Source organism: Phaenicophaeus curvirostris, chromosome 13 (genome assembly GCF_032191515.1).
Source record: "Phaenicophaeus curvirostris isolate KB17595 chromosome 13, BPBGC_Pcur_1.0, whole genome shotgun sequence".
NCBI classification, from domain to species: domain Eukaryota; kingdom Metazoa; phylum Chordata; class Aves; order Cuculiformes; family Cuculidae; genus Phaenicophaeus; species Phaenicophaeus curvirostris.
This window is the reverse complement of record NC_091404.1, coordinates 2,328,851-2,355,065: the sequence shown is the minus strand read 5'-3', so window position 1 is coordinate 2,355,065 and position 26,215 is coordinate 2,328,851. Positions and strand designations below refer to the sequence as shown.

At 55.9% G+C, this 26,215-nt stretch overlaps 2 protein-coding genes across 8 annotated transcripts in view; both read left to right on the top strand.

The window, feature by feature from the left end:
* The window catches only part of KLF8 (KLF transcription factor 8), an 11,573-nt gene extending 5,076 nt beyond the window's left edge, over positions 1-6,497 (top strand). For 2 of the 3 annotated variants that reach the window (XM_069867905.1, XM_069867902.1), the window contains exons 2-5: positions 1,319-1,868; positions 2,753-2,879; positions 4,000-4,136; positions 5,599-6,497. In XM_069867905.1, coding sequence (XP_069724006.1) covers positions 1,319-1,868; positions 2,753-2,879; positions 4,000-4,136; positions 5,599-5,780 — 996 coding nt within the window. In that variant the 3' untranslated portion in view covers positions 5,781-6,497. The remainder of the gene's footprint in view (positions 1-1,318; positions 1,869-2,752; positions 2,880-3,999; positions 4,137-5,598) is intronic. The other variant, XM_069867903.1, reaches the window with a different exon arrangement.
* Positions 6,498-13,560: 7,063 nt separating this feature from the next.
* Positions 13,561-26,215, top strand: part of LOC138726266 (Krueppel-like factor 5) — a 38,432-nt gene continuing 25,777 nt past the window's right edge. For 2 of the 5 annotated variants that reach the window (XM_069867884.1, XM_069867883.1), the window contains exon 1: positions 19,677-19,849. In XM_069867884.1, coding sequence (XP_069723985.1) covers positions 19,685-19,849 — 165 coding nt within the window. In that variant the 5' untranslated portion in view covers positions 19,677-19,684. Of the gene's footprint in view, positions 13,649-13,829; positions 13,869-19,676; positions 19,850-26,215 lie in introns of those variants that run through there. The other 3 variants (XM_069867886.1, XM_069867887.1, XM_069867885.1) reach the window with 3 other exon arrangements.

Genomic DNA, 26,215 nt, shown 5'->3' with positions numbered 1-26,215 from the left:
GGTGGGTCCGCGGAGGGGGCGTGGCCTCTGGTGGAGCCGCTGTGGGGGCGTGGCCTCTGATTGGTCGTGTGGCTCTGGGGGCGTGGCCTCTGATTGGCGGAGCTTCGCTGGGGGCGTGGCCAGAGCGGGGGATTTAGCCTCTGATTGGCAGGCCCGCCGGGGGGGCGTGGCCTGTGCTTGGCGGGAGCGCGGGGCAGGGTCAGCGCCTCCTCCCGCCGCCCCGTGCGTCAGTTTCCCCATTTTCTTGAGCCTGAAAATGCCGGCTCTCTCCGGCTCGGTTCGGAGTTTAGGAAGCGAGCACCCTTTCTCAGCGTGGGCGACACGTGGGGCGAGCTCCATCACCCGCGTGCAGCCCTACGGGAGCTCGGGCAGGGTGGGTTTCCCACTTACACGCACGCCTATAAATTTTCCCCGCCATCCCGTGCATATTCTGTTACTTTCCCATCGTTCTAATGTGATTCTGGGCTTCACAGCGGTCAGTTCTCTGCTAATTTGGAGCTTTGGCTCCAGCTCTGCCTGACCTTGCCCTTGGGATGGGGAGAAACCCCAGGCAGAGGGGATCACAGGAGAAGGCCCAGCTATTCAGCACAGATCACACTGAATACAAGACATTATTGTCTCAAAGAATGAACAGTGCCTGGAAAAACATTATCTGAAAGAAAAGCTGCTATAAAACCTGTGGCAACACAGGGACCTTGTGTCTAACTTTCAAACCCCACAATTACTGAGATGAGAGGGGGCTGGAGAACAGGCCTCATGAAGAACGGCTGAGAGAGCTGGGGGTGTTTAGCCTGGAGAAGAGGAGGCTGAGGGGAGACCTCATTGCTCTCTCCAACTACCTGAAAGGAGGTTGTGGAGAGGAGGGAGCTGGGCTCTTCTCCCAAGGGACAGGGGACAGGACAAGAGGGAATGGCCTCAAGCTCCGCCAGGGGAGGTTCAGGCTGGACATTAGGAAAAAAATTTTCACAGAAAGGGTCACTGGGCAGTGGCAGAGGCTGCCCAGGGAGGGGGTTGAGTCACCTTCCCTGGAGGGGTTTAAGGGACGGGTGAACCAGGTGCTGAGGGACATGGTTTAGTGTTTGATGGGGATGGTTGGATTCAATGATCCTGTGGGTCTTTTCCAACCTGGTGATTCTATGATTCTATGATGCGCTGGGTTTGCTCTCTGCCAGCTGGGTCAGGTAGATGTTCCCTCAGCCTGTCAAGAAACAAAAGCCGTAGGACAGCAGATGCAACTTTATGAAGTTTCTAAATTGAGACTATGCCGCTTTTTGTCACAGTAATTCCATGTTTCTCCCCTCCCCTTCATCTTTTGCAGGGCCAGGGGAAGGCGACGCCAGCCATGAGCTCGTCGGCGCTGCTGGCCGAGAGCCCCCTCGACCCACCCGTGCTGCTGGCCGACATCAAGACGGAGCCCCCCGAGGAGCTCCTGGCCAGTGACTGCGGCCAGCCCCAAGCCGAGCCCGTCGATCTCTCCCTCAACAAGTCCAAGGCGGCTGCAGCCCCGGCCCCTCCGCCCCCGCCGCCCCCTGCCTCGGTCCAGTCCTCCCCGTTGCTGGTGGCTCCCCCGCTCCCCGCGCCCGCCACCGTCTCCATCGCGCCCTCCGGCCTCAGCTCCACCTCGGCCATCCCGGCCGTCCTCTCGCCTGGCTCCATCCTGGCCTCCACGCAGGGCAGCGGCGGGCAGCAGATCCTCCACGTCATCCACACCATCCCCTCCGTCAACCTGCCCAGCAAGATGGGCAACCTCCAGACCATCCCCGTGGTGGTCCAGTCCCTCCCTGTTGTCTACACCACCATGCCCACCGACGGCGTCACCGCCATCACCGTGCCCCTCATCGGCGGGGACGGCAAGAACGCCGGGTCCGGTAAGGACACACGGAGAGGGAGAGCCTGGAAATTTGGGAGGGAATAGCGAGGGTGTCCCATCTCGTGGAGTGGCACTGCTGAAGGGGATGTGATTTTTCCACCTGGGGTGTCATCTCTGCCACACACCCACCATCTGCCTCTCTGTATCTGCCACCTTCACCCAAAGGATGATTCCCCAGAAGTTTGTCCTGGGGGTCCCATCATCTGTCTCCCCACGTTTTCCACCTTGGCTCAAAGGATGGGTCCCCAGAAGTCCCTGAAGTGGATCCAATTTTCCACCCTTGATGTCATCTCTGCTACCCATCATCTGTCTCCCCACATCTGCCACCTTCACCCAAATGATAGGTTCCCAGAAGTCCCTCCTGGGGGTCTGATTTTCCACCCTTGGTGTCATCTCTATGTTCCATCATCTCTCTCCTCACATCTGCCACCTTCACCCAAAGGATGGGTCCCCAAAAGTTCCTCTGAGCCCCACCAGGGCCCTCAGCCCTCAGCCTGCGCCGCCCAGGGGACACAGGGTGGGCAGGGGACACATGGGATGTGATGCTACCTGCTGTACACACCCTGCTGCACATTCGTTTTCCCGAGGACACTCTCCATTTCTCACCTTATTCAGGTTTGGGGGCCTGGATCTCCCCATCTCTGGACAGGAGCAGGCAGCCCAAAGGGGTGCCCCCCAAGTCGTGCCCCCCCATAATCTCTGCACTTCACCGCATAGGGGGTTCTCCATCACCTTGGCTTGATTTTTTGGGGGAGAGCAGCATTTAGGGGGTGGTGGGAGCAGGAGGAAGCTTGTCCCTCTGGCATAGCGGTGGGTTTTATTTAAGGGTGTCAGTGTTTTCTGCTCATGAGCCAAACGCCCTTCCTCCCTGTTTCTCGACAGCTTTTCTTTCCCGCCCCCCACCAGTGAAGATTGACCCAGGCTCCATGTACCCCATGGCCATGAGCAGCGACAGTGAGGACAGCGCCTCTGAGAGCGGCCCAGCCCCTTTCCAGGACCTCCAGAGAGAGTGAGTCTCTTATGTCAAGGAATCACAGAACGGTTTGGGTTGGAAGGGACCTCAAAGGCCCATCCAGTTCTACCTCCTGCTATGGTCAGGGACACCTCCCACTGGATCAGAGGCTCCAAGCCCCATCCAACCTGGCCTTGAACCCCTCCAGGGATGGGGCAGCCACCCCTGCTCTGGGCAACCAGTTCCAGTGTCTGACCACCTTCATTGTGAAGAATGTCTTCCTAATGTCCAGTCTAAATCTTCCCTCCTCCAATTTAAAGCCATTACCCCTCGTCCTCTCTCTGCCCCTCCTGATCCAGAGCCCCTCCCCAGCTTTCCTAGAGCCCTTTTCAGGACTGGAAGCTGCTCTAAGGTCTCTCCTAAGGTCCTGTTCCAACAGTTCCGTATCCTCATGCTGAGGACTCCAGAACTGGACACAGGGCTCTAGGTTTGGTCTCAGCAGAGCAGAGGGGCAGAATCCCCTCCCTCCCTGCTGGTCCCCACTGCTCTGGATGCAGCCCAGGACACAGGTGGTTTCTGGGCTGTGAGAATCATAGAATCATAGAATCACTAGGTTGTAAAAGACCCACCAGATCATCGAGTCCAACCATTCTTATCAATCACTAAACCAAGTCCCTCAGCACCTCATCCACTTAAACCCCTCCAGGTGACTCAACCCCCTCCCTGGGCAGCCTCTGCCAGTGCCCAATGACCCTTTCCGTGAAAAATTTTTTCCTAATGTCCAGCCTGAACCTCCCCTGGTGGAGCTTGAGGCCATTCCCTCTTGTCCTGTCCCCTGTCACTTGGGAGAAGAGCCCAGCTCCCTCCTCTCCACAACCTCCTTTCAGGTAGTTGTAGAGAGCGATGAGGTCTCCCCTCAGCCTCCTCTTCTCCAGGCTAAACAACCCCAGCTCTCTCAGCACACGTTGCTGGCTTGTGTGGAGCTTCTCATCTCCCAGCACCCCAAGTCCTTCTCCCTAGGGCTGCTCTCAATCACATCATCCCTCGTTCTGTACTGAAACCATGGATTGTCCTGGCCCAGGTGTAAGACCTTGCACTTGTCCTGTCCCCAAACCCTGGTCCCCAGGTGCCCTGCAGGGTCTGTGGGTCCACGTCCTCCATCCCTCCCTCCTCCTAGCAGGCAAGCGGTGCGGGGACAGCGAGCCGAATCCCCCGACCTGAAGAAGCGGCGCATCCACCAGTGCGACTTTGAAGGCTGCAATAAGGTCTACACCAAAAGCTCCCACCTCAAAGCTCATCGTCGGATACACACAGGTAGGGGCCAGCGCTGCATGCCCCATGCTGCTGGGTCAGGATCGATGCCTCTGGCTCCTGAGGGCTTGAGGGGAGGCTCAGAAGGGTCTTTCAGGGTGCTGGCACCCTGTGTAAAAACTGAGGGGCCCCTTGCGAGGCTAGGGGGTGGCTTTAGGAGTTCTGGTACCCTCTGCCAGAGACTGAGGCATCTCTCTTGGGGCTCAGGTTGCTGGCACCCAGTGTCAGGGCTGGGGGTGCCCTATGGGGGCGCGGGGTGCTGGTATCCAGTGTGAGGGCTTGGAGGTGACCTTTGGGGGTCACGGTGCTTGGAGAAGATCTGTGGGGGTCACAGTGCTTGGAGAAGATCTTTGGGGGTCACAGTGCTTTGAAGTGCCCTGTGGAGGTCACAGTGTTTAGAGGTGACCTTTGGGGGTCACAGTGCTTGGAGGTGGCCTTTGGGGGTCACGGTGCTTGGAGGTGACCTTTGGGGGTCACGGTGCTTGGAGGTGACCTTTGGGGGTCACGGTGCTTGGAGGTGTCCTTTGGGGGTCACAGAGCTTGGAGGTGTCCTTTGGGGGTCACAGAGCTTGGAGGTGACCTTTGGGGGTTATGGTGCTTGGAGGTGAACTTTGGGGGTTGTAGTGCTTGGAGGTGTCCTTTGGGGGTCACAGAGCTTGGAGGTGACCTTTGCGGGTTGTGGTGCTTGGAGGTGCCCTTTGGGGGTCACGGTGCTTGGAGGAGACCTTTGGGGGTCATGATGCCAGCACCCAGTGTCTGGGCTTGGGGTGCCCTCGAGGAGCTTGGGGTGCCAGCACCTGGTGTCAGGGCTGGGGTTGCAAACACATCCTTTTAGGGTCTCAGGGAGCTCTTTGGAGGTGCTGGCACTCTCTGCAGGGTCAACCCCGTTGAGGAGCACTTGCCTTTTGTGGGTGCTGGTGCCCAAGGCTGTGATCCTGGGACCCTCCTGCCTCCTACCCCCAGGTCTGGTTATGGGGTGCTCCCTTGGGTGGCCCTGCTGGGGCGCCTCTCTCCTCCCCACCCCCCAGGGATGGTTTTTCCTGCCAGGAATAGCTCCCGGTGCCCCTGTTATGTGCTGAGCTCTCCTCTGGGTTTGCACCCCGGGGCCCTGTAAGTACCTGGGCTCTGCTGTGGGTGCTGTCGCGGCACGGGAAGGACGTTGGGGTGCTGCTGCTGCCCTTTGCCGCTCCTGGGGGGCGGTGAGCTGGAACGGAGAGGTGTGCACCCCAAAAAATCATCTCCAGCCTCACTCGCAGCGTGGGCACGGAGCTGTGCTGCACCTCGAAGTGAGCACTCGTGCACCCGGTGGCGCCAATGGACCGCGCTGGGCAAGCGAGGGCTGGCGTAGAGCTGTGGAAGGGTTTCTGTGCCGTGGGGATCCCGCTGCAGCCGAGAAACCCGGCCACTTCTGCTGCGTGGGGGTCATTTTTTGCAGTGCTGACCCCTCTCCGCTCCCCTCGTGCAGGCGAGAAGCCCTACAAATGCACCTGGGAAGGCTGCACCTGGAAGTTCGCCCGCTCCGACGAGCTGACCCGGCACTTCCGCAAGCACACGGGCATCAAGCCTTTCCGCTGCTTGGACTGTGACCGCAGCTTCTCCCGCTCCGACCACCTGGCCCTTCACCGCAGGCGGCACATCATGATGTGAGGAGCCGAGGCGCCCGGCTGGGATGAGGGGGGACAGCGGAAAACAGGGGTGCATCCCCCCTGCTCCTCTCTGCGTGGTGGATGGACTGTGGGAGCCGAGAGGCTGAGCTCTGCCCGGCAGCGAGTGACCTGAGCCCCACCGGTGCAAGATGTAAAAATGATGGTTTCTGGACTGGTCTTCCTTCTCCTTTGCTCCCATTTCTTGGGTTTTTTCTTGGTTTTTTCTTGGTTTTTTTTTTTCCTGGACTTCTCCTCCCCACTCGCAACATCCAGAGGCTTCTCCTTGACTCCTCACCCACGATTCACCCAGCAGGAGCCTCCGGACCTGCGCGCCTGCCTCTTCAGCCTCCATCTCCCGTGCTCGCTGTCCCCTGCCCCATCCCAGCTGGCAAAATGTTGGGGCTGTGGCATGTCCAGAGGCCAGGGGGGCTCTGCTGTCACCCCCCTGCAGTAGCTGCTGGTTCTTCCCTCTCTGGAGAGCCTCTGCCTCTCATCCTCAGCCCTTCCCTGTCCCTGCAGGAGAAGGGACCCTGGCACATCACCTCCCTCGGTGTGGGAGGTGCTGGGAGCACATGGGAAGGCCAGGAAGAAATGAAGAAGCACGGAGGAGAAGGGGGAAAAACCAAGAACCCAACAGCATCCCCTGAGCAAGACCACCACCACCCAGAAAAGGGAAACTTTGCGGAACGTGGAACTGTGATTTTATGAAATTTTAAGGGGGGGGAGGGGGGGTCCAGGGATGGGATTGGGAGGGCAGGGGCCACCAATTCTTGGGATTTTTTGAAGACTTGGGGCAGATGAATAATTTCTAAGTTAAAAAGGCAAGTTTGGCCACATGCTTTTCTTCCTAGTTGTAATTCTTGTTGCTCCCCCAGTTGCTGTGGGGGCAGCCCCGTGCTCATGCTGGGAGGGTACCAGGATCTGGGGTTGAAGCCTTGGGGCTGTTAGGTGCTGGGAAGGGAGATGAGGGGCTGTGACACACCCCCTGCCCACCCCAAAGCAGTTACCTGTGGGGTTGGTTGCGGGGGGGCATCTTCCTGAAAGGTCTCTGAGCTGTGCCTTGTGCTCGGGGGATGTTGGGAGGGCCTGGGGCTGAGGGGGCAGAGACCCTCAGCTCCTGAAAACAACTCTGATAGATGTTTGGGAAACTTCTGTTCCTCTTGGCTTTCCATCCACCGGCCAAAGTATTTCATGGGTTAAAGCTTGGTCCCGGTCTCCTGATCGTCTGGTTGGTGGCTGGTCACAAGTGGTGTTCCCAGGGCTCCGTGTGGGGATCCATTCTATTTAATGTCTTTATCCATGATTTGGATGAGGGGGTTGAGTGCTCCCTCAGTCAGCTTGCAGATGACACCAAATTGGATGTGAGTGTTGATCTGCTTGAGGGCAGGGAGGCTCTGCAGAGGGATCTGGACAGGCTGGATCCATGGCTTGTGATCAACAGGATGAGGTTCAACATGGCCAAGTGCTGGGTCCAGCATTTGGGCCGCAACAACCCCGTGCAGCTCCAGACTTGGGGAAGAGCAGCTGGGAAGCCACCAAGTGGAAAAGGACCTGGAAGTGTTGTTTGACAGTGGCTGAACACGAGCCAGCAGTGGCCCAGGTGGCCAAGAAGGCCAACAGCATCCTGGCTTGGGTCAGCCATGGGGTGGCCAGCAGGAGCAGGGAAGGGATCGTCCCCCTGGACTTGGCGATGGTGAGGCTGCACCTCGAATCCTGGGTTCTGTTTTGGGCTCCTCAGTGCAGGAAAGACCTTGAGGGGCTGGAGTGTGTCCAGAGAAGGGAACGGAGCTGGGGAAGGGGCTGGAGCTTGGGGTCAGCACTGCACCTTGTCTTGCTTTGGAGTCAGCAGTGACCCATGCCCCTTGTCCACTGCTTTGGCTGCCCCCAACCTGCCTCCTCGCACCCCTAAGGGCAGAGAAGGGGGATGAGAAGCCCCTCTGAGGTGACGAGGAATGGGGTTGATGGTCCCCACCACCACCTGCATAGGGAGAGCGTCCTCCCCTGCTGTTCCATGAGCCAGTGGGTCCTTTCCAACCTAGTGATTCTATGATTCTATTCTATGTGGCTCCTGCTGCTATCCCTTGGCTCAGTGCCTTGTTAAAAATTACTTTATAAAGGCACGAATGACTTATCAAAGGTAAAAAAATGACTTTTTAAAGGCAAATATCACTTTTAAAGCAGCTCAGTCGAATACCCCCAAATGCTTCGGAGCAGGTGATGGTTTTCCAAGGAGACACGTTGCTCCAGAGCTGCAGTGGAAGCACTCGGAGGAGAAGGGCTGTTTTCTGGCTGCTTGAGTTCACCAGTGGTGAAGCAAATTGCAAGTGGCAACAAGATGATGCAGTTTTTTGGCAAAGAAAAAACTCAAAGGTGGTGGAGTTGCATGAGGTTTTGCTTTTGGAATTTCAAAGCCTGAGCTGTTTGTGCCCAGGTCTGAACCGGACCCCGGTAAGAGGCTGTGTTGGTACCTTGGGGTGTGAGGCTTTGTGAGGGGACATAGAGAAACCATCACCCGCAGGTGGCAAAGCATTGGTGGCTCTGAGGTGTTGGTTTTCCACAGAGGAAAATTGTCTTCAGGTGCATAAAAACCCTCTGCCATGCAGGCAACCTCTGCTTTGGCTCCAAAGCATCCTGATGGGGAGCAGCCACGGGGCTGAGAACACACCCAACCTGGCAGGGCTCAGCTTCAGCATCCCCCAAACCCATAGAATCATGGTTTGGGTTGGAAGGGACCTCAAAGCCCATCCAGTTCCACCCCTGCCATGGGCAGGGACACCTCCCACTGGATCAGGGGCTCCAAGCCCCATCCAACCTGGCCTTGAACCCCTCCAGGGATGGGGCAGCCACCACTGCTCTGGGCAACCTGGGCCAGGGCCTCCCCACCCTCACACCAAAACATTTCTCCCGAAGATCTCATCTCAATCTCCCCTCTTTTAGCCAAAAACCATTCCCCCTCATTCTGTCTCTGCCCTCCCTGATACAGAGCTCCTCCCCAGCTTTCCTGGAGCCCCTTTCAGGGCTGGAAGCTGCTCTAAGGTCTCCCCACAGCCATCTCCAGGCTGAACAACCCCAACTCACTCAGCCTGTCTCCATCCTTGGATCATCTCCATGGCCTCCTCTGGACTTGCTCCAACAGTTCCATGTCCTCCTGATGTTGGGGACTCCAGAACTGGATGCAGGGCTCCAGGTGGGTTCTCATCAGAGTCAAGTTTTCTCTCCCAAATTAACAACTCCAGAGAGCTGGGGCTGCATCCAGAAGGGGGCTGAGACCTGATGGGGGAGAAACTCACTGCATTGATGACAGAGACACCTCCAGTTGCACCCAGGTGGCCTGTGGCACCGGTGTGTCCCCATGTCACCCCTCCCAGGTGCCGACCATGGCTTTGTCCTACCCCAGGAAAACTGTTGGCTGCTTTACTTGGGTGCCAGTGCCGGCTGAGCCCGCGATGGCAGGAACGTGGTTTTGGGGCAAAGTGCCTTTTCCCCTGTCTTTTCCCTACACGGCTCTGTTTCCCTTGTTTTCTTGACGGCGGCTGCAAAGCTGGGGGCCCTGTGGGGTGACGGATGCGTGCTGGGGGCTGGGAGGAGGAGGAGGCTGCCGAGGGGGGCCCAGACCTGCTACAGCTCTGCTGGAACGTGCTCTGGGTTTTGCAACGTGCCCGTGCTGAGAAGCTGCTGCCGCTGGGCCCTGGCAGCCGTAAATATTTGCCCTGGTGATGGGATGGGACAGGATGGGATGGAGGTGCCTGGCGTGTCTCTGCAGGCAGTGCTCTCGGTTGCTCCCTGGTTCACACAGAGCCGCTTCCCCCAGCCCATGGTGACCTGAGGACACCCCGCGATAGGCGAGGTGATGCTTGTGGACCCCACCAAGCCGGCCCTGCTGTGCCCTCTCAGCACCACCCAACGAGCTACCTGTCCCTCTCTCTCCATCTCTCTGCTCCGCTTTCCCTCTCCCACGTGTGCCCGGGGAGGTTGGCTGGAGTGGGATGGCCCAAGTGTCACTGAGGCAAGGAAAACCCTCCACCCCTCAGCAAACATCATAGAATCATGGAACGGTTTGGGTTGGAAGGGACGTCAAAGCCCATCCAGTTCCACCCCTGCCCTGGGCACGGACACCTCCCGCTGGATCAGGGGCTCCAAGCCCCATCCAACCTGGCCTTGAACCCCTCCAGGGATGGGGCAGCCACCACTGCTCTGGGCAGCCTGGGCCAGGGCCTCCCCACCCGAATCGTGAAGAGTTTCTTCCTGATGTCTAATCTTAATCTTCCCCCTTCCAATTTAAAGCTGTTCTCCCTCTTCCCATCCCTGCCGTCCCTGATCCAGAGCCCCTCCCCAGCTTTCTTGGAGCCCCTTTCAGCACTGGAAGCTGCTCTAAGGTCACCTTGCAGCCTTCTCTTCTCCAGGCTGAATAACTCCAACTCTCTCAGTCTGTCCTTGTACAGGAGATGCTCCAGCCCTCAGATCATCTCCGTGGCCTCCTTTGGACCTGTTCCAACAGTTCCATGTCCTTCTTATGTCAGGGATTCAGAACTGGACGCAGGACTCCGGGTGGGGTCTCATGAGAGCAGAGCAGGAGGGCAGAATCCCCTTCCTCACCCTGCTGGCCACGCTGCTTTGGACACAGCCCAGGACACAGTTGGCCGTGCAAGTTTAGACCCTCTCACCTTGCTGCTGCTGCTGGATGAGATTGGGAAGCCCCCTTGGAGCCTCCCCCACTACTTCATGGGACCATCATCCTCTGTTTGGCTCTAATTTCAACCCCTTCACCCTTTCTCTTGCCTCTAGGAGACCTTTTGTGGTGCTGGATCTCAGGATCCCTTGGATGAGTTCTCGGAATCAGCGGTGGGGGTGTCACACGTGATCTTGTGTCGAACTCTTAAGGCAAATGGACATGGGGTCCCTCACACAGACATTGCCCTGCAGTTGAAGAAGAAACGGCGTGGCCAGCAGGTCCAGGGAGGTTCTTCTCCCTCTAGACTCGGCACTGGTGAGGCCGCTCCTCGAATCCTGTGTTCAGTTCTGGCGCCTCACCACAAGAAGGATGTTGAGGCTCTGGAGCGAGTCCAGAGAAGAGCAACAAAGCTGGTGAAGGAGCTGGAGACAGGCCTTATGAGGAGCAGCTGAGAGAGCTGGGGGTGTTTATCCTGGAGAAGAGGAGGCTGAGGGGAGACCTCATTGCTCTCTCCAACTACCTGAAAGGAGGTTGTGGAGAGGAGGGAGCTGGGCTCTTCTCCCAAGTGACGGGGAAAAGGACAAGAGGGAATGGCCTCAAGCTCCACCAGGGGAGGTTCAGGCTGGACATTAGGAAAAAATTTTTCACGGCAAGGGTCATTGGGCACTGGCAGAGGCTGCCCAGGGAGGGGGTTGAGTCACTTTCCCTGGAGGGGTTTAGGGGACGGGTGGATGAGATGCTGAGGGACATGGTTTAGGGATTGATAGGAATGGTTGGACTCAATGATCTGGTGGGTCTTTTCCAGCCTGAGGATTCCATGATTCTAAGATGCTGAGGTTCTGTCAAAAAGGCAGCAGGGTGCTACTGTCTCTCCAGGGGTCGATGTCATCATGTCATGAGGTCCAGGCTCTGCTTCCCCCCAGCCTCCTCTCCCATGTAAAGGCCTGAAGGCACTAATTGGCCTTAATTGCTCTCAGCAGCCTCACCTGGGACCTCCACCCCACACCCATGAGCCCAGGAGGCTATTTAAGCTCAGCCTGAGGTCCTTATCTTCTCCCTAAACATAGTTGTAGTTTTCTTATCTTTATCACAGTCAGGGACCCTGCTGGCTCCTCAGCTTGACCTTGGACCTGCCTCATCTCTGTGAAGCTGATCACTGCCCTGTGCCTGCTGGCTGGGTTGTCACCTGATGGGATCTGCTGGCCCTCACAAAGCTGGTGAAGGGGCTGGAGGATAAATCTTAATAGTGGCTGAGAGACCTGGGGCTTTTTAGCCTGGAGAAGAGGAGGCTGAGGGGAGACCTCATTGCTCTCTGCAGCTCCTGGAAAGGAGGTTGGAGCAAGGTGGGTGATGGCCTCTTTTCCTGAATCACAAGGGGGAGGATGAGAGGGAATAGCCTCACGTTGCACCAGGGGAGGTTTAGATTTGATATTGGGAAAAATTTTTTCACTGGCTGAGTGGTGAAGCCCTGGCAGAGGGTGCCCAGGGCAGTGTTGGAGTCTCCATCCCTGCACGGGTTAAAAACCCTTGTAGATGTGGCACTTCAGGACATGGTTTAGCAGGCACGATGGTGTTGGGCTGATGGCTGGACTGGATGAGGTCTTTTCCAGCCTCAATGATTCTATAATTCTCATTGCGCTTCACACGTGGGGCGATGCATATTGTAACCTCCACGGTGAGGCTGTGCAGGCAGGAGCTGCAAAACTTCTTAGAACAGTAGAATCACCAGGTTGGAAAAGACCCACCGGATCATCAAGTCCAACCATTCCCATCAATCCCTAACCCATGTCCCTCAGTGCCTTGTCCGCCCGTCCCTTAAACCCCTCCAGGGAAGGGGACTCAACCCCCTCCCTGGGCAGCCTCTGCCAATGCCCAATGACCCTTTCCATGAAAAATTTTTTCCTAATGTCCAGCCTTCTTGACACTGAAGGTGTCTAGGACCTGTTTTGGAGACAGTAGGGCTGATTCTTGACCCTGTGACGCTCCAAGGTGGCTTTTCCACATGTCCAAGAGCCTCTAATACCTTCTGGATGTCCAACCAGCACCACCAAGAAGCCCCTCTCAGCTTCTCTTTGTGTCTGGGCAAGGTAAATCCCAGGAAAGTGTTTGCCTCCCTCTTTCTTCTGCCAAGCAGTGCCTTTGGCAAAGCCCCTCAGTGGCTGTGAAGCTGCCAAGACCCTATGGCATGAGGGAGGCACCTAGCACCACAATCTCTGTGTGGCTTCTCCAGTGGCTTCTCCAGTGGCTGGGTGGGTTGTGCTCATGGCTTGGCCTTTGCTTTGATGGCTCTAGGTTTCCCCATGCGGTTGGGGCAGCCCTGGGCTTTGCTCCTGCTCTTGCTCGTGTCCTTTATGGTTTTGGGTATCGCCCTTCCAGGCTGGGCTTCGGGAGGGCAGATGATTAAAGCCCCTCTGGCTGCGTCACGTCTCCCTTGTTCTGAGTTTGTTCATGCCTTGTGCTCTGGTGGTGAGACAGACTCTGTCGCAGGACCTCCAGGTCCATCCCTTGCAGCCTGAGGCTGGAGCAGCCCAGATGGGAGCATGGGGAAACCTCCTGGTTGTTTTCCAGGTCCAGCAATGGTCCAAGGCTGGGTTTTCAGAGGAGAAAGGCAATATTTTCCCTTCCTTCCACCCTGTGTTTGTCCTGGAAACATACCTCAGCCTTGGTCCTTCTCCTCCTCACTGCCCCTTCTCCTCCTTGCCCAGGAAAGCCTGAATTTCCCAGCCTGGGGCTGCAGCACCTCCTTTTGCTCCAGCACTACCTGATTCCTCAGAGTTCCTTGTCCATCACCCAGCCCCCTTTTGCTCTCACCTCGCCTTCACATCCCATCCAGGCTGAAAATTTAGGCAGCCTAAAAATCTCTCCCCTTCTGTGGATGAAAAACAGCTGAGGGGGTGGATTTCAGCCTGCCAGGAGGTCCCTCTTGGCTGAGGGTCCCTCTATTGCCCTTCGTGATGCCTTCAGGCGTGATGCTCACCTGTCTCTGAGCTCCAGGGTCACCCGAGGTCTCTCTGGCCAGTTTTCTCATCCCTTTCCAGGCAGGGGGTGCTGGGGGCCTCCCGATCCCTGCCAGCCCAACACTGCTCCGACTGGTTTAGCAAGTGGATGGGGTGGCCGCTTTTCCTTTGAAGGGCTCCCAGGAAGGATTTGATGGCTGGAAAACCTCCCGAGGAGGAGAAAGGAAAAGACAAAACGAGGTGGTTTTGGGTTTCGGTGGGGGAGGCGAGGCGGTGGGCTGCTCTGGCAGCTTTTGTCTCCTGCTGGTTGGGGGGGTTTGTGCTCCTTCCCTTGGCCAGCGTGTCTCCCACAAGGCTCCCAGCCAGCACTGAGGCTGAACCAGGAGCTCCTGACCTAAATCTGGAATTGTCTCACCCCAGGGAGGCAGATTTGGGGATGTCCGCGGTGGCACAGCAAGAGGTGGGTGCTCCTGCTGGCTCTTTGGGGACGGTTGGATGAGTTTGAGGGCTGCAGCAGAGTGAGGAAAAGCTGCTGCAGGAGGAAAGCTTGGTGATCCCCAGCCAGGGTCTGGTCCCCCTTCTGCCCCACCATGTGCCACCTTCTTGGTGGGATGAGGTGTGGGACCCTGGCCAGGGATGTGACCTGGGTTGTCACTCACGGAGGTGGCTCCTGGGGCTCCGTGTGGCCCAGCTGGTGAGGTGTGAGGAGGGGTGCGAGCCCCTGGGGCTGAGTCAGTGCTGCTGGGGGGACCGGCTGGGGGTGCCTCTGGCTCCAGAAGCACCTGGGATGGTTTGGGAGGTGGGAGCTGAGGTTGGTTTCTCAACCCGATCCAGATTCCTCCGAGTTCAGAGCTTTCCTTGCCTTTTAGCTGAAGTGTCTAACTCAGTCCAGGGATTCACCTCCTGGCTCCTGCCCTGTGCTCAGTGGTGAGAGGAGGACCTGGATGTCCTTCTCCACCATTCCCACAAACTCTTAGTGCTTGATCTCCACCCAGTGCTGGAGGGGTGGGATTGGGGTCTGGCTCCTCTGTTCTCCCTCACCAACCACCACTAAGCCCCATCCTCTCTTTCACTTATGTGTTGCGAAGAGTAGACTTCAGCTACAGCCCTAGGTTTGAGAGCCCCTTCCATCTCCACCATGGACCTCCCTTCCCCACCCACCTCAGTGTCTCATGTCACCTTTTCCCTGCTGAAAGGGATTCTGTACCTGAGGAGTGATGGGAGGAAAGTGGGTTGCGTAGCCAAGTCATGGGAAAGCTGCTGTTATCTCTGTGTCTCACTCATCAAGACGTGCTGTTCTGTGTTGCGTGGCACGTGAGGGCAAAACGGGACCTTAGACCAACACTGGTCAGGGGTCACCTGGCTCTGTGAGTGCAGCATCTCAGGGTCTCCTTGGAGGCTGTGGAGGGGTAGTACAGAGCAAAATGTGGGCGTGGGTTGATAGACACAAGGTTGTTTCCTTTCCCATGGGGGTCCATCAGCATCCTCCAAGCCCACAGAATCATGGAATAGTTTGAGTTGGAAGGGACCACAAAGCCCATCTAGTTCAATGCCCTCTGCCGTGGGGAGAGATACCTCCTACTGGCTTAAGTTGCTCCAAGCCCCATCCAACCTGGCCTTGAACACCTCCAGGGATGGGGCAGTGGGATAGCCCTTACAAGAGGGCAAGGATCAGGATTGCACCACTGAGGACCACACTCACACCTGAAGGAGACCATGGCTTAAAGCTAGAGGTGGCTCCCAGAGGCTTAAGAGGGATGGAGTGGCTTAGGGGACTTGGCAATGGGGTAGCTCAGAGAATCGTAGGATAAATCATAGAATCACAGAACAGTTTGGATCAGAAGGAATCTCAAAACCCACCCAGTTCCAACACACTGATATGGGCAGGGACACTTCCCACTGGATCAGGGGGTCCAAACCCCATCCAATCACAGAATCAATCATAGAATCACAGAATCACCAGGTTGGAAGAGACCCACCGGATCATTGAGCCCAACCATTCCTATCAAACACTAAACCATGTCCCTTTGCACCTCGTCCACCCGTGCCTTAAACACCTCCAGGGAAGGTGACTCAACCCTCTCCCTGGGCAGCCTCTGCCAGTGCCCAGTGACCCTTTCTGTGAAAATCTTTTTCCTAATGTCCAGCCTAAACCTCCCCTGGTGGAGCGTGAGGCCATTCCCTCTTGTCCTGTCCCCTGTCACTTGGGAGAAGAGCCCAGCTCCCTCCTCTCTACAACCTCCTTTCAGGTAGTTGTAGAGAGCAATGAGGTCTCCCCTCAGCCTCCTCTTCTCCAACCTGGCCTTGAACCCCTCCAGGGATGGGGCAGCCACCACTGCTCTGGACAACCTGTTCCTGGTTTGCAACTGGAAACTTCTTGGAAGTGTTTGTTTTACCTTCACCCATGACGTGTTTGCTCTGTTGATCACTGCTTTTAATTCTTCCTTGAAGAAACAAGGAAGAATCCTTGAAGAAACAAGGAAGAATCTCCCATTTTTTGCTTCAGTTTCTGTAATGTTGCTGAATCCAGCACCTGTAAAGAATCTTGAGACCCCAACCCCATCAATTTTTCTGCCAGAGCATCCCGGTGGATTCCAACTAGCACATCCACCTTTTTCCCAGGCAATTCCCTGTTGGATGGGGGTTCTTGCCCTGGAGGTACTTTCTGATTGAGGTGATGCTGGAGGAAATTACTATTTCTTTAGTCCAGTAAGGACCTTTGCTGCATCTTGTATCCATTGTGTCCTTGTCCCCATCAGGTCCAAGTTCATGGGATTTATCAAGTATCCATGATCTGGGAATGCCATCTTCTGACTTGTTCCTGTTGCTGAGATGGAAGCTTGGATATAGTTCCTTAGTGTCTTTGAGGAATTTTCCATTCCTTATTAAGTTTTGATTCAGGATTGTTGTGTAGTCCTCCAAAGTCCTCAAGGACATGTAAGGTGGGTTGATCACTTTTTAGGAGGTGGAGATCTTCGCAGGGACTTTGAACGACTGCTTCTTCTAGGCAAGATCTAGTTCTTGATTGTCTTCTCCTTGGTCTGTTGTAGTGCGCAGGTAAGGGTGAAAGAATGGGTGTATTTGGTGGTCTACTTGTCGCAGAAGTTCTTATCCAGGTACCATAGGATATTACAAATTCAATAACACAGTTGTCCCCAAATTCTAAGCAAGATAAACAGAACTGAAATTGTCTCCTGAGCCTAATACCTGAGTTTGTACCTGAATATCAAATGAGTTCAGCAACCAGACTTCCATCAGGTATTAACTCCCCTATTTTCTGCCTGGAGTTCTTACATTCATAATAAGACACCAGTGTGTTCCTCAAGGCTCATGAGAAGTGTGATGTTGAGCATCATCTAGGTGCTTTCCAAGACAGGCTTCAGTTGATGTTACCACCTTCTCCAGAGATGGAAAGATGGTGCTACAGAGCCAGCCCCACACATGCCTCAGCGTGGTGCAACCCAGTTGCCTGTGTCCCTCGCACCTCGGGACCCCCAGCCCCAGCTGTGGGCATTGAGCTTCTGTTGCGTGGTGGCTTTTGGTTTCCGTGCATGGTTCTGCAAGGCTTGGTGATGTCCCTGGCATCACCTAGGAACCCATTCTCTCCATGGCATCTGCTGCAGCAGCTGTGTGGCTTCCATGGAAAGCAAAACCATACTGGGAAGGTGCCCCTGAGCTGTCCCTGCTTGCTGGCTCTCCCGAGGGCTCCCTGTTCCTCACCATCCTGTCCCTCTGCCTTGAGAGCTGAACCTTCCCTTGTTCAGCATGAGCACCGCCTTCGGAGGACCTGGTCCAAAGTCTCGCGTCAATAGAAACTGTTTGTATTTGTTGTGCGTTTACGCTGCCGGAAGCCTGGGCTGTTCAGCCTGACTGATCCCGAGCCCAACGCTGCATTCCCTGTGTTTACGAAGGGCCTCATCCTGCCCAGGGCAAAGCTTTCTAGCAGCTGGAGGATGATTTATGCCAGCTTTGGAGGCACGGTGCCCTCGGGGAGGGTGTTGCCCAAGAGGTGTTTTGGAGCCGTTACCCTTTGCCCTTCTCTCTGGGATGCTCCCTGCACCCAAGCTGATGCTTTTCTGACCCTGGCTTGGATGTGGCACCAGGAAATTCCAGCTGTGAGGCACCTAAACTTGCCGGCTGTGCCTCCTTATGTAATTTTAGCAATGATGGGCCTTGACCATGTGTGTGCTGTCCCCATAGCCCGCCCTGCACTCACTGGGATAGCAGCAATCAGACTGATTTGGGTTGGAAGGAACCTTAAAGCCCATCCAGTTCCAACCCCTCTGCCATGGGCAGGGGCACCTCCTGCTGCCCAAGGCCCATCCAACCTGGCCTAGAACACCTCCAGGGATGGGGCAGCCACAGCTTCTCTGGGCAACCTGGGCCAGTGCCTCCCCACCCTCATGGTGAAGAAATCCCTACTTATGTCTAGTCTAAACCTGCCCCTTTCCACTTTATACCTATTGCCCCTCGTCCTATCACCACAAGCCTTTGTAAACAGTCCCTCCCCAGCTTTCTTGTAGCCCCTTCAGGTTCTGGAAGCTGCTCTAAGGTCTCCTTGGAGCCTTCTCTTCTCCAGGCTGAACAACCCCAACTCTCTCAGCCTGTCCTCGTATGGGAGCTTCTCCAGCCCTCGGATCGTCCTTGTAGCCTCCTCAGGACCCGTTCCAACAGCTCCATCTCCTTCTTATGTTGAGGATTCTAGAACCGGACACAATACTCTAGATGAAGTCTCACAAGAGAGAAGCAGAGGGGCAGAATCCTCTCCCTTGCCCTGCTGGTCATGCTTCATTTGATGCAGCCCAGGACACAGTTGGACTTCTGGGCTGTGAGCACCCATTACTGGCTCATGTTGAGCTTCTCATCAGCCAGCCCCCCAAGTCCTCCTCAGCAGGGCTGCTCTCAGTCGTATCCCCCATCCTGTAATGAAACTGTGGATTGTCCCGACCCAGGTGTAGGACCTTGCACTTGGCCTGGTTGAACCTCTTGAGGTTCTCACAGCCCCACCTCTCCAGCTTGTCCCATGAGAATAGGCTTTCCCCTTCCCTGGCAGGAGCCCAGGTCCCTTCCATTTGGCCAGAGCAGCCTTTGTCTCCCCCCTCTGCTCTATTTTTGTGCTTCCCAAGTCCCCTGAAGGTTCTGGGGGTGTCCATGGAGGGGGGAGACAGTGACCCCTCCCATGGGATCCTGCTCTGGAGGCACCAGAAAGTGGGGAAGGGAGCTCTTGGGGTGAATTTGGGGTGGGTGAGCATGGAGGAGGAGAGAAGACTCTGCAACCAGGCTCTTAACTTAGCTTGATGTGGTACAACTCCTCGGAAAGGAGCTGAGGGGGCTGGATAAGTCCAGAGGAAAACTGCCTTGCTTTTCTTCCTTTATTTTTTTTCCCCAGAAAGGTGATTTTTATTCCTCTGCTTCTCTGACTTTTAACAACACTTTCCCCCCACCTCCTCAGAAAGAGAAACCCAAACGCAGTTGCTTGGTTTCTCTGTCGGAGCCGAGCTGGAAGGCGCTGTGCCCTCCTGTCTGTACCTTCTAAATTTGCTCTTCGTTGCTGCGTTTGGGCTTTTTTCCCCCCCTCCCTAAGGGGAAAAGGAATAAACCTTTACTGATCCTTCTCTTTTCCTCCCTGGAAAATGAGAAGTGTGAGCAAGCAGGAATCTCCTTGCCCCTAAAAATCAGGTTTTGTGTATAATTCAGTGGTGTCTTGCTAAGAAAAAAACCCCAAACCATTGCTTTTAAAAACTCAAATAACCCTCTTTTTCAGCCCGGGGGGCTCGATTTGAGCAATAGTGTGAGATATTGGGGGTTCCTTGGGCCTTCCCCAGCCCAGGTGAGCTCCAGCTCTGAGGGGACCTTTGGAGTTGGGCGCCACTGGTGGGACGATGTCCCTCATCTCCGGTGAGCTCCGATGAGTCCTATGGGTGCTCCATGGCTGAGAGCGAGGATCCTGGCCACCCGCTCGCTCCCACCAGCCTTTTATCCGCCGGTGGCCCACGGAGCTGCTGGCGGGGCTATCGGAGGGAGCCTGATTGGTTCCACACAACCTCGCTGCTTCCAGGTTGGCGTTCCTCCTCCTGCCGCCCAGGTAGAGCCTTCCTGCAACCTGGCCTCCCAGGATTAGCAACTCCTCCGGCTCGCCTCTCCCTTCACTTGTTTTGTTTTTTTTTTTTTAAATTCCCTTCCTTTCATTTTTTTTTTTTTTTTAATTTTTTTACTTCCCATTTTTGAACTCCTGCTTCTAAAGAAGGGGGAGCGGGCGCGAGGGGCGCGGGAGGAATGAGCAGCGGGCTGCTGCTGCGCCCCCCGCTCCCCGAGGACGCCGCGGTGTTCGCCCCGCTCAAACCCATCACCATGTCGGGGGAACCCAACGAAGACTCCCCTGTCTTTGAGGACATCAAACCCCCCGTCCGGCCGCTGGACAACCCTCCCGACCTGGCACAGGTAAGGCGGAGGCCAGCGATTCGCTGGGGGGGGCAGCAAAAAGGGGCCAGCTTCCCTCGCTCAGGTGCACGGAGGCTGCTAAAACTTCTTATGGATTTGGGCTTAATTCTGTGTTGTTTTGCCCCTCTTGGCTACAACTCCTCTGTTGTTTTGTACACTCAGGCTTTCCCCTCCACGGGATTTTCTCTTGGGCGTGTTGGGTTTCATTTTTTTCCTCTCCTGACACCCATTTTGGGCGCAGAGCTGGGGTGTTTTGCTCCTTGGCCCCTCTCCCCAAAGCCAGGGGGCTCCGTGCTGCCACCCCCTTGCTAGGAAAGACGTGGGCTATGGGATTGCTGGGCTTGTGTGAGATGCTGGTGTGGGGGGGACGGACAGGAGGTTCTTCACTATTTGATTTTCCTATATTTATTTTTATTGCCCTCACGGCGGGGAAGGAATGCTCCTTGACATTCCCCAGCAGCGTCCCCACTGTGTGTGCTGAGATAAAAGACCTGGATAAGCGGCTTCGGGGCGCTGCCGCGCGCCCACCCCTCTTGTTGCGCCCCCACCCCTGTCCTGGGCCGTGGCAGAAGCGGGTTCCAGCCCTCGTCCTCGTTCCAGGCGAGGGAGCGAGGCCCCTCGCTGGTGTTTTGGGTGTTGGACCCCTTGCCCCACCACGCTGAGCCTTCAGCTGCTCTTCCTGGTGGGAAACAGAGAGGAGACAGTCCTGGCTCTGGCTCCTTTTCCCCCTGGAGGAACGGGGTGAGCTGGGGTGCAGGGTGCCCGGCGGCGCCCGCGGCTAATGATTAACCCTGCGCCCCGTGTCCCCAGCGCCATTTTGATCGGGGCAGGAGGGCGGCTCTGGCCCCTCGCCCCATGGCTGCCCCGTGGCCTCCCCTTCGTCCCGGCCGCTGCTCCCACATGGAGACCTGGGAGAGCATCCCCATGATGGGCAGTGATGGCTCGGCATGGGGCAGGGGTCGGGGTGGCGTCTCTGCTCCCCTCGTCCTGGTTGCTGCTCCCACGGGGACCCCCAGGAGAGCATCTCTGTGGTGGGAGGCTGTGGTTTGGCACTGAGCAGGGGTTGAGGCGGTGTCTCTGCTCCCTGCTTCCTCTCTCCCGCTGGCGCTGATGCCCCAAGGGCCAGTTTTGGGGCTCTCTGTTGGTGAGATGAAGGCAGTGTCTCTACGTCTTATTTCCATGTGATGCCCCGGTGATCCAGCACTCACAGCGGCCGTGAGAGGTGGTCATGGATGTGGGGGTCAAGATGTGGGGCAAGGGCCATGCAACACCTTCCTCCTTCCCCTGTGATGATCCCAGCGGGGTGCCTCTCCCCACAACCCTGGGGCTGTTGGAGCCCCTGCTTCTCCACGCTGGGTTTGACTGGGTTATCTGAAGTCAGAGGGTCAGGTGGTGGCTCTTCAGCAAAGTGTGGGTTATCACTGGAGCCTGTCACTGCTGGACACTTGGAAAAAAAATTTCATGGAAAGGGTCTTTGGGCACTGGCAGAGGCTGCCCAGGGAGGGGGTTGAGTCACCTTCCCTGGAGGGGTTTAAGGGACAGGTGGATGAGGCGCTGAGGGACATGGTTTAGTGATTGGTAGGAATGTTTGGACTCAATGATCTGGTGGGTCTTTTCCAACCTGGTGATTCTATGAAAAGGGTGGCAGCTCCCCATTTGCTCTGGGGAGAGGATGAGGTTTGCCTTCTTGCTTGCTTCGGAACCCTGGCTGCTGGGTGGGCTTAGAGAGAGGGGTTGATGCCTGCCCCACACCTCGGCCATGGTTGTGGGGTGGATGGGAAGTGGTGCCTCCTGGCTTTGGCCAGCCCTGTGCCACCTCTCATCCTCCTTGTTGGGGATGTTGGGGTGTGGAGCCCACCCACCTTCATCCTGCGGCACCACCTTGTTGCCTTCCAAAGGGAAGAAGGTTTTCTCATCCCAATTTGGTCTCTGAAGCCAATGCCCCACTGCTGGTTCGCTCTGGGATGGAGGCAGCAGAGGGTGGTGGCCGATCAGAGATATAATCCTTTGCTATAAGACCATCCTCTGTCCTTTTATGGACAACAGGCTTCCTGGGATGGAGGATAGAAAGCTGCAGGGATGAAGCTCAGTACCAGCTCACCCATGTTCTGTCCATCACCTGCTCAGCCCCCACAGCCACATTGCAAACCCACCCAGGGTGAAGTGTTACAGGTGCCAAAACCCTGACAGACCAGGGCTGGACCCCACATAATCTAGGGAGGAATTTTTGGTGTCTCGGACTCCCTTCTCCTAATGAACAGGCTGGGATCATTGATGAAGAGATGCTGAGGAAGCTGCTGTAGATAGCTGGCTGTGAAACCTTTTGCTCTGGCATGGTGTTTATCAGAGCAGCTTCACAAGACTCCGCAGGCTCAGAGAGTTTGTGTTGTTCAGCCTGGAGAAGAGAAGGCTCTGAGGAGACCTTAGAGCAGCTTCCAGCCCTGAAAGGGGCTCCAGGAAAGCTGGGGAGGGGCTCTGGATTACAGAGGGCAGGGACAGGATGAGAGGGAATGGTTTTGAGCTGCAAGAGGGGAGAGTGAGATGAGATCATGGGAAGAAATATTTTGGTGTGAGGGTGGGGAGGTCCTGGCCCAGGTTGCCCAGAGCAGTGGTGGCTGCCCCATCCCTGGAGGTTTTCAAGGCCAGGCTGGATGGGGCTTGGAGCCCCTGATGCAGTGGGAGGTGTCCCTGCCCGTGGCAGGGGTGGCACTGGATGGGCTTTGAGGTCCCTTCCAACCCAATCTATTCTATAAGCTACCCCATTCCCAAGTCCCCTACGCCTCTCCATTCCCTCCTGAGCCTCCTGGAGCTACCTGTAGCTTTATGCCATGGTCTCCTTTGGGTGTAAGTGTTGTCCTCAGTGGTGCCATCCTGATCCCTGCCCTCTTCTGAGGGTTATCCCACTGCACCCAGCTGCAGCAATGGGAAGGGAGATGGTGAGGACAACCAAGTTTCCAAGATCCTGGAGCTCTTTTGAGAACGCAGGTTGCCGCAGTGGTCGGGAAGGAGGTGGCCCTTCCCCTACTTCCCACCCAGCACATGCAGGACAGGTCCTTGCTCCTAAGGGGGTTCCTGAAGTTGTGAGGAGCACAAGGTGCTGGTGAGGTGGAAGGGTCAGCCTATGCTTGTCTCCGTGGTTGGGTTTGCTGCTATTCAGGGGTGGGGAGAAGGGAAATATCAGACATATCATCCCTGCCATTGCCTGCTCGACTGTCTTTGAGGGTTTGGGGAAGGCGCAGTGCCTGTCTCAAGAGGTTGCACAGGGCCTGAGTTCAGAGCTGCTGTCTGAAGAGTCTCTTGGGTCTGAAGCTGTGTTGGGTGACATCAGGACCTGGTGAGGAAGCTGCTGGGAAGAGAGATGGACAAGCCCCACAGCCTGTCCCTTGCTTTAACCCCTTGACTACCAGGAGCCCCAGGGGCAGTTGTGTTGAGGTCAGTGAGTATCTAGTGGGAACAGAGGCTGCCGTGGGTGACAAGGAAGATCCTGGTGACTGTGTCTGGGGAAAGCCCCAAACCAGCTCAGCCTTCTTCATTGCCTCACTTTTCTTGGGTGAGCTGTGCTGCTGCAAGCTGAGAAACAGCCTCAAACATCTCCCCTCGTGTCCTCTCAGCCCAGTTCCTACCCTGTGGCTATTTCTCACCACTCTGCTTGGCACGGATCCCTCCTGCCCCATCCAAGGAGAGGGCACAGGGGGGGAACAGCTCCAGCATCTGGGAGGTGCTTGAACAACTCGGTTGGTACCTGGATGGTGCTGTTCCCCAACAGCTTTCCCTGGCACTTTTGATCCTTAGCACTGTGAACAACCTTTCCTAGACCCTTTCAACAGAGTGTCCCTACATGCTGTGGTGTTCTTCTGACTGTTCTGGCAGGGATTTTGCTCCTGGTATCATTGGAAAAGCCAGATCAAATATATTTTTTACGTGTGCCCCATCTTTCTAGGCAATGCAGGAGCCATTTCAATCTTGCTCTGTCCCTGCAAAGCCCTGTGTGCCGTGTCCTACACCTCATGAGTCTGAGACACTTTGGCCACATCCTTGTAATGAATGTGGCTACGCTGGGGTGGTGGCTAGATGGTGGGTCTCTATTGGACCTGAGATGAGCTTTCTGACTCCGTGCTGGTCTAGCATCTTGCACAGTCCAGTTGGAACTAGGCTGAGTCTTGCTTGTACAGATGTTGTTTGTATTGGGGCCAGGAAGGAGTCCTGCTCCACTTTATTTATTAGTAGAGATGTACAAGTCCACATCGCAGGGAGTGATTCACTTCCTTGGGCTGTGGAGAGTTGCATGCAATGAATGGAATCAGCTTTTCTGCAAGGAAAGGGGAGATGGTAGCTTTGGAGTTTTGCTCTGGGTTGTAATGAGGTGGTGACAGCTTGTTGTGGCTGAGCCTGGGCACGTTTCTGTGGTTTAATGTCAGTCCTCAGGTGCTTAGAGGGAGCCAAAAATATCGTGTCCTCTCCTGGGGTCATAGAATTGTAAAATCATGGAATCACTAAAGTTAGAAAAGACGTCTAAGCTCATCCGGTCCAACAATCAGCTCAACTCCACCATGCCTACTAAACCATGTTGTGAAGTGCCACACCTATCCAGTTTTTTAACATCTCCAGAGATTCCACTACTTACATCCAGGGTCCTCCTTGCGCTCACCATGCTCTGGAGACAGAAGGTCACGCTGTTGAGTGTGGTCCCAGTCACAGGGACAACACAGACGTGAGGTCAGTGCTGGTTGTCAGGGCTGTGCCCGTGTTTGAGGACTGGCTTGGAGCTCACGTGTTGCAATGGGAAGGCGTCCTCCTGCCTATCTTTTCCAGATCAAGGGCACTGTGCAGGCTTTGGACCGCTGTGCGTCGGAGGAGATGTGATTCACAACACTGGAAGGAGTTATGTGCTACCTCTAGTCTTCATCCACCTATTGCTCCACCAGCAGTGCAGGGGCTTGAGCTCAGGATCCCACATTTACAACTGTGCAAACAGGCGTGGAAATGGAGTGGGCTGGTGTGATCTGACAAGGATTCAGTGACTTGGGCCTTTCTCCCCCTTTCTGAGCTTCTCGGTCCACATAATGTGCTTTTGTGGGTACTATGAAGTTGCGGTTCTTCACTCCTTTTTGGCCGGCTGGGATGTTCTGCCTTCCGGGATTCTCTTGGCTTTGCAGAAGGGTTCAAAAATGTCCCTGCATTCCACCCAGTGTGCAAAAAGCCGGGCAAAATTCCATTTCAAAGGGTCCCAGCAGCCTGGGTGGGATTGAGGGCTCACAGACCGGTTATACAAAGATGTGTTAAAGGCTGAGCAAGGATGAATGAGCTCACTTGATCCCAGTTAGAGGGGGGAAGATATAGACTAGATATTAGAAGGAAATTCTTTACAATGAGGGTTGGGAGGCCCTGGCAGTGGTGGCTGCCCCATCCCTGGAGGTGTTCAAGGCCAGGTTGGATGGGGCTTGGAGCCCCTGATCCAGAGGAAGGTGTCCCTGCCCATGGCAGGGGTGGGACTGGATGGGCTTTGAGTTCCCTTCCAACCCAAATCGTTCCACAACTCTATGATCCCTCTCAGCACAAGTCAAGGTGGTGAGTTGGCAGCTGGTGCTGCTGAACCCTTCGTGGCTTTTGGCTAGAGGGATCTCAGGAGGAAAGGATCCTTTTGGGCTGTTTGGTTTTGGGATCAGCTGGTTTCTGATGCTTTAGGGACCAGCCCCTGGTTTTGCAAGTCTGATGGACGTTTTGTTTGGCAGGTGTTTGGGTTTGTCCCTCTGCTCTTGCAGGAAGACCCTCAGGGACAGCACCCAAGCAGGATGCTCGCCCAGTGCAGCCCTGGGTCAAAGGGGGTTTTGAGGCTCACTACAGATCCCACCCAGGTCCACAGCCAGCAGGGAGCTTGTTACCGCTCAGCAGGCTGTGAGTGAAACCGGTGTTACTGGTGAGTCAAAGACCAGGAAATATGGAGGATCTCGGTCCCTACGTCTGTTGTTTTAGTTTTCTTAATCCTTCCAAACCCCAGGCTTCCCTGTGGGTACAGGAGCACACGCAAGCGCTGCTGGAAGCGGGCAAGGTGTAGGATGAAACACCTTGGCCGAACTTTGAGCTTGCTGGAGCACAATAGCTTTGTCCAGGTGGTACAAAGGCTGATTGTTCTGCCTGGGGGAAGTTTGGCTCGGCGAGGTGGGGAGCGAGAGAAAGGGACAGTGACGAGAGAGAGGAAGAAATTCCAGGTGTGCTGTTCCTTTTTCTCCCTCGCTGGAACCTGTTTTCTACTTGCTGACATGGGAAGAGGTTGCAAATTAGCTGGAAAAGCACGTTGCGTGCTTGGTTGGGTTTTGTCAGCGCTGAAAAGGGGCAGGTATTGAAGGGAGGAAATGGGCAGGGGAC